Source organism: Ixodes scapularis, unplaced genomic scaffold, assembly GCF_016920785.2.
Source record: "Ixodes scapularis isolate PalLabHiFi unplaced genomic scaffold, ASM1692078v2 PGA_scaffold2__306_contigs__length_199485367, whole genome shotgun sequence".
Classification (NCBI taxonomy): domain Eukaryota; kingdom Metazoa; phylum Arthropoda; class Arachnida; order Ixodida; family Ixodidae; genus Ixodes; species Ixodes scapularis.
Genome location: NW_024609857.1, coordinates 168,132,075 through 168,144,745, shown reverse-complemented (window position 1 = coordinate 168,144,745; position 12,671 = coordinate 168,132,075). Strand labels below are relative to the sequence as shown.

Genomic DNA, 12,671 nt, shown 5'->3' with positions numbered 1-12,671 from the left:
AGCATTCTGGAGCCATCCAGACAACCAATCACAGAGGGTTTTCTTAGCACCAATCAAAAGGCTGGGAACCCAAAGCGAACATGAGCATGACAGAAACAAGCGCACACACAGGACAACACACATTTCGAACGAAGTTCACAAGATCAGTTAAAACAAGACAAAGCACGTACGAAGACATGATCACAAGGCCAGTCGCGCAAACGAGAAGTCAGTAACAAAGAGGAAGTACGTGAGTGCATAAAGAACAAAAAGGCATATCTATATGGCACCCAAAGCAAACCCCACTCAACACGTGGAAACCATTCCCGAATTCCCCGAACCTGGCTCTTTTCGGTTAACTGCTGCCGACGACCAGAGCTCCAGGCAGAACGGTCCGTGGACCAGGGGGCCGTAAACATCTCAAAGAAAGACGCGGACCGTGTCACTTGACACCCGGAGCGCGGGTCTTCGTGAACCACTTGGAGGGGGAGACTTCATCCTTGTCGCGGCGGCGACCAGCGGCCGAATACACTGGGGGACCGCGGAGAGGCCCCTAAAGAATGCAGAACGAAAACAAAGCCACGAAAGCATAACTCGACTATAATGGAGGTTTATGGTCCATGCTAAGGTGAGAACGGCGGGGAGGAGCTTGAGTTCCGGCAGATCGCGCTTCCTACGGCGGAAGACGTCGAGTGCGTGTTGGAGGCCGTTCGTGCGAAAGGCACGTCCTGCCCTTCTCATTCTGTCAATAAATAGAAAAATTAAGTACTCTTCTCGTTGAGTCGGCAAACCTCAGACTTGAGACATTGTGACATCCTGTTCGTTATGTTGCGCATCCGTCTCTTGAGGTTACGATGTTCTCAGACCAGCTGACTTGCAGACTTCCGCTCCTTGTCCATCTTAATCCGGGGTCGCACTGCTCATACATCATACAAAAGACAGTCTGCCAACGCGAGTCACCGCAATCTCCGGGGTTCGAATCCCGCGTGCGAAGTTTTGTCCTTGAACTCGCTGCTATACGGCATTCGAAGCACGGATCTCGCGGTGCCTCGCGTTCAAATCTGTATGGAGACTCTTTTGTGTGATGTATACAAGCAGTATGACCCCGGCTTCAGTGGATACCTGCTGCCGGTTCCCGTGTTGAGTACCAGAAGCAAAAAAGCGCCGAAAAAATACAGGGACACAGACGAAGGGAAACAGGACAAGGCGCACTCTCAACTGATGTTTATTGAAAAATTCACACGTTATATAGCCACACACACACACACACACACGCCAGATCAATTCACCACAGCCATCTTCAGATCCCTGCACTACCAAACATCGAAATAAGTACGTTGAATGTGCCACTGGCGTCGTCTATGAAATCCCCATGACGTGTGGGATGACATACGTGGGCCAGACGGGCAGGTGCGTTAATGATCGCACCCGAGAGCACGCTGCCTCTACAAGAACGACGCCTTCGGGGCACCTTGCAATTCATTGCAATAGATGCTCTTGCACCCCGGCCTTCAATGACACCAAGATTTTGGCTAGATACAAAGATAAAGTGTCGCGGGAATTACACGAGGCGTATGCAATTAGGACCAGAGACAAGAATTGCATAAGTGACACGTCGGTATCCTTATCTACAAATGAGTTTGAATTTTTGAAACGCGGGCTGAGTAGATAGAAAAGATTTTTTTTTTTTTTTTTGTGTGTGTGTGTGTGTGTGTGTGGCTATATAACGTGTGAATTTTTCAATAAACATCAGTTGAGAGTGCGCCTTGTCCTGTTTCCCTTCGTCTGTGTCCCTGTATTTTTTCGGCGCTTTTTTGCTTGCAATGAACCAACTGGCCCAAATCTCCACTTTACTGAGTACCAGAAGTTTGTAGGATTTTCCTCCTTACTGCTCGCTTCGGAGTATGACACAACGCACTCGTTCAAAAACACGTGGTCATTTATTGACTTCACGTCGCGCGCTTCGACCCAAAAGCCTCACTTCTGTGCCGGCCCTTCATCAGCGGCGGACCGCCACTCTCGTGGCCGATTGCGCTTCGCCACTTCGCGGTAGAAATCGCGAGAGACGATTTATCGTCCAATCAACCTGGTCGAACACAGTAGATTGTCATGTTGTCCACAAATCTGAATCGTTTTTTTTAGTAGGTAGTGTTTTTAGCATTTTTTGGGAGCGATACGATCGTTCACTTTCCCCGATCCAGGTGCCTAGAGTCACATCTGTTGGAACAAGGAACACAGATCACCGTCTTTCGCCTGAAATAGCACACCTGCATCAAAGAAGTTGTTATCCACTCGAGGATCGTAAAAACTTCCTTTTTTTTTCCACTCGTGGCCAACACATCGAGTCAATCTTACTGAGAGTGTGACAAAAAAAGAAAATAAAGCAAATATTTCCCGGTTTCTAAAAATGGTTGGTCGGGGGAGTGGGGGAAGTCGTCGGTTCTGAGGGTTGTCTGCGTCGCTCTGTGCCTCGGGTCGAGTCCATACCAGGAACGGACGCTCGTTCAAAGTCCCTCGCACAGGCGGCAGCAGAGAAACAGGCGCGCTCCAGGCAAAGGGAACGCCGCGTCGACGGTAACTCAACACGCCCGCCATACAGGCGCTCGGCCGGTCTACTTTTCGTCGAGTTGCACATTTTGTTTTCTCTCGCTTTTGTAGTTTGGGCGCCGAGAGGAGGCGTGAAATCGATCCGTCAGTGCGGTCCGAAGGCAGCCGGCCTTCCGTTCCGAACCACCGCTGGGAAAAAGAAAAGCGTCAAATTCGTGCGCGACCGGAACCGCGAAACACCAAAACACGGTTCGAAAACACGCACCGCACGAGCTTCGGTGCAGACGAGAGTTCCGGTGGCGGGGACCAATGGCGGTGTCGGCGTCTCCGCGGTTGCCAGGGGCGACGACCAATGGGAAACCGGTTTTTCGGCTCGGCCTGCGAGCGTCTCGGCCGCTCGGCGGGAGCAGCGCACTCTCGCCATTCCGTTCTGTGCCCCGTGACGCTTCGGATGTTGGCGCGGTCTCTCGCTCTGAAAGCCGGCCGCTTCGGATGCCAGTCGGATTAGACAGAGGGACTTGGATGAGCCGCAACGCCGCCTTGTGCCGCCGCGTCGGAGTGAACAGACGCTCGAGGAGTCCCAGCCCCAAGTGAAGGGCCTTCGCTTAAAGCATCTGCTCTTTTTTTCTTTTTGTTCGCGAAGGGATCGCCGCTTTTCCAATGGATACGAGCCGGTGGTCCACGCTCCTGCTTCTAGGTAAGTGAACGCTGTGACTCGTACTTCGTCTAATTGGGGTTGTTGACAACCGAAGAGACGCCGTCAATTCCTTTCGAGACGGACGCAGTTTCTGACAGGTTCCTCCTTCGCAGCCGTCGGCTGTAAATTATGACGGTTTAGTCGTGCGGGTGGGACGGCTCCTCATTACGAGCATATTCGGATATTATTCCGTATCGTAAATCCCCACTGACCACCGCGGCTGCGGCACAAATGTTGTTGCAATGATGCCACGGTTAAAAGTTTCTAAACGCAATCACTCGCTCCCGCATCACAGATACCGGCGGTATGGCTAACAAAATGTAGGGATATTTTGTTAGCCATACCGCCAATATCTGTGAACTGGCGGTATGGCGAAGAACAAACTACGAAGGGATGATTGTAAAACATATTATATATATTGTATGTATATAATATTTTTTTTTAATATTTCCGTTCGTAGTTTCTGATACTTTTGACATTTATCTCATCTGCGCATTTCTAGACGCAGCTAACTTTCCTTTTATATTTCTTCTCTCTTACTTGACTGCCGAACTTGGATCGCTGTTTTATTTGCGAATTTGTTTCCTTGGTTTTCAAAGTCTTCACGCGATTCGAGAAGTACCAGGGTCTCTGAAACGCTTCTGCGGCTGTTTCCCGCGCTAAGTCAAAAGTGGTCCCAATGTCCCGTGACGTCGGAAGAAACGGCGTGTCACCTTGTCGGCTGTCTCCGCGATTGATGGTAGAAGTCCCGTTAAAAAGTAGGAGCGAACGGGAGCGTTGCTGTCGTCGCAGCTCCTGACTGCTAAAGCATTCGTGCACTGTGAAGCCGGAGGGCAGCAGACCAGGCGTCTACCTCATCCAGCACCGCTGCTCAGCCGGAATCGGGGGTTGGCAGGAACATGGCGCCTCTGACTTCATGGGGCGGACGGACCAATGGGAGACGCGTTCCCGGCACCGTACTGGTACCGTAGGACAAGAAAGCCGATTCCTCGTACACTATATTACCCAAGCACCAAGAAGAATGCTGGAAACCTAAGTCCGTGCACTGCTCGCTCGCCTCATCTGTAGAAAAAGTATGAACTAAAAGACCAAAACAAACCGTTCACCAACGCACGGGCAACTTACCTTTCGTTTTCCATTTTTCCTTTGCAACGATTACTGCTGATGACGCCTGCACGTGCAGCCACCGGCGTCTCAGGGGAGAGGGGGGGGGGGGGGGGGGGGGGTTGGTATGTCCCGGCGAGCTACCGCCCCAGGTGCCGCTGACCCTAGTGACGCCACTGCATGCATGAAAATTTGTAACTAGAGCCGCAAAATGAACTTTGGTGCTTCGGTAAAATAGAGGGAGCTGGCTCGAATCCCACAATATATCACCGCAATAAATATCCTTCCGCGAGCGGAAGGATATTTATTGCGCCGTCGGCGGCTCTTTTCAGTGGCTCGCGTAAAGATGCCTGCCCGACGCTCGCGGGCTTCCCGGACCGGCGGACCGGTGCGGCGCATTCGCTCGAGCGCAAGTGTAGAAGAAGGATGCTCCAGAAGAACTCCTCCGAAGTGACTTCAAGGTCCCGTTCTGTCGCCCCGCGCGGCCGTATGTGATCGGCGTATCGATCCGGAACATCCGCAAATAGAGCGTCTACCTGGACTCGATTGCGCACTCCAAGAGCCCCCCCGGGCTCGGAGTGTAGGTCTGCCTTTAAAGTGACTCTTTTATTCATTGCCCTCCTTTTTTGGCACTTGTTTCAAGAGGCAACTTTATTCCGCTTGACTTGTTTCGAAACTCGACCGCGTAGAGGTTTATCCCGTCCGCTATCCAGTTAGGCTCGATCGCAAGTTCGCCGTCTGCTCCTTGGCTGCCCACCACGGGAATGTCGAGCCGCCGGAGTTGGAAAAGTACGGTAAAATCGGGAACTTGCGGTGGCAGCCGCCGCAATTTTAAGTGCATATGGTTTTGGTTCGACAAGTACGACACGAGAATAACTTGAGAATTCCTATTACCTCAGCTAAGAAATGCTGTTGCGGTTAACAGCAAGTAGAGATCGCGCGCGCGTGGCTGTGGTCCCCGGCAAAGTGTGTGAACGCACGGGCACACCCAGCTTGCATTTCATTGCCACAAGAAGTTGAGCAGCATATGCGAGTTTTTTTTTTAGCCCGTAGACGGGGCTGATCAATGATCAATGTGACCATTTATCGAATCGTTCGGCGCCATCAATAGCGAGATATATAGCAGTTTTGTAGGGATTCAAATCTGATCATAGTTATAACTTTCATGCCGTATTTTACGAAATCGCCTGTTTTAGCTCGTGCGATTCGCTGCCCTCACGTTTATACTCAAATTTTCAAACTCATGCCGCTACGAACTGAAGCTGTCCTGCTTGGGCGGGAGGACCATGTTTTTATATTTGGGCTTTTTATTCTCCAGTGTACATGCACTCTATCCTACGGAGTCACCACTACACTATGAATTCACACCAGCCGTGCTTTAACTGAGATGAAGATGTGCATTTCAATCATTCTTGTTGTTCATTTTGTGCAGGCGAAGAAACCTGATTCCACTTACGATTAGCCCAATGGAATCTAACTCGATTTCTCGATGCTTTTAAAACTGTTTCAAAATGCTAGGAATGCCATCGCCGCCTTGCCAATCCAAGGTCTGAAATGCATGCCATCCATATTGCCATCAACTTGGTGCTTGCACAAAAATAATTAGACGCTGTTTTTTTACTTTTTTTGCTTGTAACATTGCAGTGATGTTATATTGCTCCGCCATCTGCGCTAAGCTGCGCAAAAGTGCTTACCCTGGCATATCCTGCTACATTTTACCAAAATGTGAGGAATTTGGGCCAACACTGTGGAAAAACTTAATTTCACTTTAAAAATACTGAACATATAATAGCTCAGACCCGGTGGACACCGTTGGGACATACTCAAGCTTTCAGAACTTTTGATTATCGCCTCAAATTACGTACTATTCGATTGCATTCCTTATGAAAGTCTGACCGTAATCGGAACCATCGCAATAATTATCATGCTCACTCGCTCTGGAGAAGAGTCACCTTCATTTATGGTCTAAAATCAACGGTTTAAAATAAATACAGATAAAACAGAGTGTGATCTCTTTAGAACACGAAATCGTCAAATCAAGTTGCTTTTGAATATCACGCTTGGATTGTCCTCATTGGAAACTGCAAAATATGTAAAAACCCTTTTTGTAATTTTTACTTATACACTTCCTTCGAATCTACATGTGGAACATATTTTCCAGAAAGTGTGCATAGCTATTGGAAATATATGCACATGTCGTTAAGGATTTCCAGTGCGAGTAAAATTGTTTTTATATTATTCTATGGTGTACACACACTGTGTATGGCCACCTGGCTTGGGGTCAAACAACAAAGCCAAATCTGACGCAGTTGTTTTTAACACAGAAGAAGGCACTTCATATTGCAGAAAACGTTCCATACTTGCAATCATCGGGATAATGTTTTGAACTGTATAAATTTATGTCACTCTTTCTCTTGCGCAAGTATCTCTTGATATGGGTATATGTAATGGCCACTATAAGGAAACAACCATGTCTTTCTTTCCTTCTGTATTGTGGGTTCGTGAGGACCAGCCCAGCATATGCAACTTGACACGGCAGGAATTGATGTGTTTGCACTCCTCGCACAAATTATGGTCCGGTACCTTCAATATATACTTTTCCATCCCTTCTAAATGAGCTTCAAAATAGAAATGTTGATGTTACTATATTGTATATGTTATGCAACGTAATGAGTAAAACGTATTTCGGAACGTAATTATTGCAACGTAGTGACGCTACACTATCTTGCTGTTGTGTTGAGTTGTCTTCTGATAATTTGTTTTTATTTGGTTTTCTGTCATATTCGGCCATTAGTCTAGCTGCTGGTATTGTCTTTTTAATAAGTACGCTCTATAAAAGTAAACTCATTTTTTTTGTGTTGTGAATATTTTTTGTTTGTGCGGTATTTCCGCTATTTTCTGCCATTGTTCGAGAGAGGTAGGACCTCGTCAAGGCGCAAATAAAGCAGCTTTTTGCCTTTTCTTCCTTCTTTTGTATGCTATACAAGAGGAAATAAAAACACAATTATTATTGCTATGTTTGTGGTCTGTTCTGGAGGGTTAGCTAGTTTCCTTGAGTGCGCTTCTCACCGCGCTATGGTGTATTGCAGAAAAGCGACAACTGCGGAGTAGGCATCGCTATTTTCCGTGCTTCGTCGCAGCGCAGCCGCGTGTTTGAGGGAAAGCACCTCTCCAGAGCGAGACCCGATACAGTTTATGGATACAACTTGGGCTCGCATGATAGACTGCGATATCCTTTAGGTACCGCTTTCCAGTTCGAAAATTAGCAAGGATACGTCGGCGTAGCAAGAATAATTATATACACTCTTTCGTAGATCTTTTTTATGCCAATTCCTTCGTTTAGTTGTCACTTTTATGTAGGTGTTATAAATTAAAGCTATTGATGCTTGGGAAGGACAATAACGAGTTCGGCGGGATTGTTTTTAAGAATATGTATGGAATGTTGACGTGTCCTTTTTCGACAATGTTTTGCATATAAAATGTAATTGAATTTAATGATCAAATAGCAAGTGCTTTGTTTTTAGTTGAATCGTAAATTGCTCTTTATTATAACCCCTAGAACTTGAAGGAAACATCAATTAAGGCACTCAACCTTGTTGTAAAATAACATTATTTTAGTTGAATTCAGCACCTAAAATAAGCAATCACGGCAGTTCGCGCTGTCCTTCATCAGTAATCCTGTTTCTACCTTGTCTGTAGCTTCTCCACGCAACTAAACACTGGCTCTGTGTTTGAGGGAATCGCTCCTTCCGGGCAATGGATGCTTATAAAGCGTCGCACCTAAGTGGGAACGCAAAGGAGACATTTCCTTTTGTTTGGCAGGCCGGCAGATTCATCTTGACATAATGGTTGTAGTGGTATGAATGAAAATAAAATGTGCGCTCATGTTCCAAATATTTTATTTGCTGCTCCGAAATTGATTTTTGCGTTCTCCAAGAGTTGCTCTACAACGACCCAGACCGGTCGCATTACTGATAACGTGTCGATCTTTTTCGCCTATGCAAGCATTTGCACTTGTCCCATCTGCCGGTCCTGGAAGGTGGCCATACGCTACAGTCTCTAAAGATTATTCCTCAACAAACTAAGTACAGAGCGCGACACTGTTAGTGCGAACAAGCAATCACCGGTTTTTCCAGTTTTTCTCTTTGAAACCAAGGGATGTCATCCAAGTTATTATTGCTACAGAGATAGCTCGTTTGGTTCTATAATGTAAGCGATAAAATGTCGTGCTCTTTAATACTATTTAGAAGTAAAATGGGGAAAATGCGCCGATGTCGTGTTCGCGCTAACAGTGTCGCGATGTATGCGTTATTGCTTGATTCGGAAGTTCGGAAGTATATATATATATATATATATATATATATATATATATATATATATATATATATATATATATATATATATATATATATATATATATTACGAATAGAAAAAAGAAGCGACTTTATCCACTAAGTCACACTCAGGTAATAAGGCCGATTAAGAAAAGAACGCGATAAAAAAATGCAATGACACAGTTACCATAAACAACCATCAGTTTGTCAATCACGTTGCATCGTCTCTCTCACATGCTTCTATAGCACTGCCGATGATGGGTACTTCCTGTTTTCTTCGCAGTCAATTGGTCTGTTTGCCCCAAAGGGGATAGAGACCGTTCAAATCCGACTTCCGTTACCATGGGACCCGGCTGTGCGGCCGGGAGCGCAGTCCGGCTGCTCGGTCGTCCACACCGGTCCAGAATCAATCGATCGATTAATGGGTTCATGTTTCATCTTGCCCTCAAAACGGCTGACAGGCCTTAAAAAGCGAAAAAGTCGACGCTAGAGCTATCTAAAGGGACGATGCCATGGATTTTGGGCTGAGATAAATAGAAAGATCTCACGGTCAGTTTCATTGTGCCACCATTGCCGCCGTGCATAGTGGAAACTGTAGCCTTCCTGCACGAGCAATAACCCCGCCGGGAGTCTGCGCGATCGGAGCACGAGGCGGAACGAACTGCACTGGCGCCTGCCTGCCGTCAACTACAGTTATGGCGGCGTCACGCATGTGTGAACCGCTTAGTGAGATCGGTCGTTTGGAAGTTTACTATTCGATTATCGCTATTGCGCCAAAAGGAACTATACACCGTTTCACAATGGCCGTGTTCCAAAATTTACTCTATCTTACTTCAGGGTAAGAGTTTTGTACCTTGGCGTTCCAAAACCTACCCGCGTCCAGCGTTCTTCAATCTGTGTTGCCACGTGACACGACCCGCCGGAGTAACTCGGGTTCATTTGGGTAAGATTTGGAACACAGACTCTATGTTGTGCCGCAGCGAAGGCTAGAAGCGCGAGCTCATAGCGTTGGCAGCTGCCCTTCACGAGAGCTTCTGACGCCGAGATGTGCCCCAGAGCAAGAAGCTCGCGGCGCCTTCCCAGCGGCCCATCATAAGGTGAAATAGAGTATGGTGCACGAGGATAGAAAGCCAAAAGCTTGCTTTTCGGTAGAAACATTTTGAAATATGGCGGTCTATTTTTTACCCTCTTTCGAAACCTTTCCGCCATTGTGATGCATCCGCATTGCGCGCATACCCGTTGGCCGAACCCAGCTCACGCATTGGACACGAGCACTGCGTTACTCGGACGCTCGTCAACAATCAATCCGTCGACGAATATTCCAATAGACCTACTGCTATATCACCCAAGCATCAAGGAGAATGCAGGGATTGGTGTTCCACGCGCCGCACGTGCCGGCGTCAGCAGTCCCAACTTTTCTAAAGAAAATACCTAAACCGGATGGCATCTTGCTCGCGCGTTCGTCAACGCTTTATTTTGGTTATTTACTTCGAATCTTTTATACGGGGAAGGCGTGCTCGTGTGGCGCGTCGAACACGAATCCCTGCATTCTCCTTGATGCTTGGGTAATGAAGCAAATGGTCTATTGGCGTTGGTGGCCAATGAGCGCCGTGACGGCACTTGTCGCCGCTTGAGAATGACAACCTGTATGGTGCGCCTAAAAAGCGTGGTGGAAGCTTGGAGTCAACGCATCCAGTGCCCAAATAACACATCCCGGCCACGAGATTTCTCATTTTGTTATACGGAAAAGCCGTTTATGGCTAGGGTTCCGTGGATGTTTCGTGTGCAGTGACCACCGCGGAGGTGTGAGCGCGGCGGTGTGGCAGTGACTAAAAACTCTACGCTCTCACCGCCGCACGCGCACGCCTTTCCCGTAAAAAAGATTCGAAGTAAATAACCCAAATAAAGTGTTGACGAACGCGCGCTCAAGATGTCATTTGTTTTAGGTTTTTCGTTTAGAGCAGTCACTGGTGCAGACGCCGGTACGTGCGGCGCGCGGAACACTGTTCCCTGCATTCTCCTAAAGTCACTGGATCCTGGGAAAGTAGCGCCATTGCCTTCCCTACCTACCTACTCTACTCCGTTTCAGCTTATGTTGTACCGCAGCGAAGGCTGGAAGCGCGAGCTCATAATGTTGGCAGCTGCTCTTAAGTCACGAGAGCTTGTGCCGCCGAGATGTGCCATAGAGCAAGGAGCTCGCGCTTGTAGCCTTTCCTGCGGTACATTATAAGGTGAAACAGAGGAAAGCCGGACACAAACGCATACTAACATTCATACGACCAAAACCTCGAACGGTGATTGGCTGATCTTTCTACGTTGCCATGGGTATCGCCATTCCGGTCCATTCAAACCTTGGAAGCTTCCAGAGGGTTGTTCTAAACCAGCCAAGCCAAGATCATCATGGAGCATCATCGTACTGGAAGCGTTCCTCGCCAATATAAGCGTGTTTGGCACTGTGTCTGCAGTTAACCTATCAATCATGCACATCTCTACGGATCTCTTACGTAATTCAAATCGGTAAAGTTATTTTCAGTGCCTCCAAGCACCGACACACCAAGTGGTGGTGCTACGAAGATGTACGCTTGGTTCGCCGGTGTGTGGATAGGAAACTCTCGGTATTCAAGAAACATCTCCATTAAGCTTTGACTGTAGGGTGCTGTACGTCGAATTGAAGTTTTGGGGTGTATTATATGGGACAAAGGGTGTAAGAATACACCTTTTGACAACCTTTTTTTCTTGAGAGTGTTCCCGTCACCAGCGAATTTAGATCGGCTCACCAAGAACGGAGGGACCAAGGAGAAATTTCTCATTTGACGGACCAAGATTGCAATCATACGTGGAGCTTGGCGCCACTTTCCTGTCATCCAGTGAATTTAGATTCACCTTAATGCTTGGGTAATTTAGAAATAGGTCTATTCGGTAGATTAGTTATAGACATCATTTTCAAGATCACTAGACTCTTAGGTACATAATAAAGGTTTCTCGAAGGTTTGCCGCTCTGCGACCCGCGTCGGTCATGTTTACGATCGCACCGCCCTCTCTTTGTCGTCGTTGCAAACTTTGCGTGCCTCCTTTGTTTCCGCTCTCCCGGGGTGGTGGTCCCGTCGCGCGACCTTAGTTGAGCTCCTTTATATGAGTGCGAATCGTTCTGCGCAACTACACGCCGTCGGAAGCGCTCTGTGGGTGGTTTTCCTAGGGTGCCTTCATGCGCGCTTTGCTTAGGGTGGTGGCATCTCGCCATTTTGTCACACACGTTTATTTTTATTTTTTGTTGAGAAGCGCGTGAAAGAGCGTGTCCCTGCACGCGCTTGTGGCGCTGACTGTGCTATGGCGGCATTTTGTTTTCGTCGATTTCTTTGTATTTTGCCCGTGAGCGCGTGCTGTCGGCATCTGGTACTACAAAGGGTGGCATCACCCTAAACAGAAGGACATTGAGGCACCCTAGGTTTTCCTAGCGGGACTAGTTTAAACATAACGCCTCACGTCAACTGTGTTGCTTGATCTGGCTTGATTTGTTCGTTTCTGCGTGTTGATTGAAATTAAAAATTTTGGTTCCCTATAAGAGCGGCTCTGCTGCTCTGTGAATTGTGCAACCGTCGGGAGCGCAACCATGGTTTCAGCACCGAGAAGATACCTCCAGGAGTAAGAATTTGCGAGCCATTTGGCTGGAGGCAATCAGGCGTTCGGCTCGTTATTAACTATTTCCCGTTATGCTCCGTCATTTGACTTCCATAGGTGGCTAGCTCTCAAGTTTTGCAGTGCACCTGGACCAGGCACGTAGCCAGGATTCTGTTTGGGGGGGGGGGGGGGGGGGGGGGGGCCTGCCCATGACAAAATGCTGTATGAGGGGGAGGAGGGAGAGGAGGTCCCAGCAAAATGGAAGATTTCGGGGGGGGGGGGGGGCGGCCCGGGCCACATGCCCCCCCCCCTTGGCTACGTGCCTGACCTGGATCATGAAAGCGAATATTTTTTGGTGGAGTTTTAATTGTATATCATGACGCTCAGCCACC

General features: G+C 47.8%; 1 protein-coding gene across 2 annotated transcripts in view; it reads left to right on the top strand.

The window, feature by feature from the left end:
* The first annotated feature begins 2,624 nt into the window (after window positions 1–2,624).
* The window catches only part of LOC8039571 (mucin-2), a 231,976-nt gene continuing 221,929 nt past the window's right edge, over window positions 2,625–12,671 (top strand). Inside the window, exon 1 of one of the 2 annotated variants that reach the window (XM_029972565.4) lies at window positions 2,625–3,223. In XM_029972565.4, the coding sequence (XP_029828425.2) occupies window positions 3,187–3,223 (37 nt within the window). In that variant the 5' untranslated portion in view covers window positions 2,625–3,186. The remainder of the gene's footprint in view (window positions 3,224–12,671) is intronic. The other variant, XM_042292103.1, reaches the window with a different exon arrangement.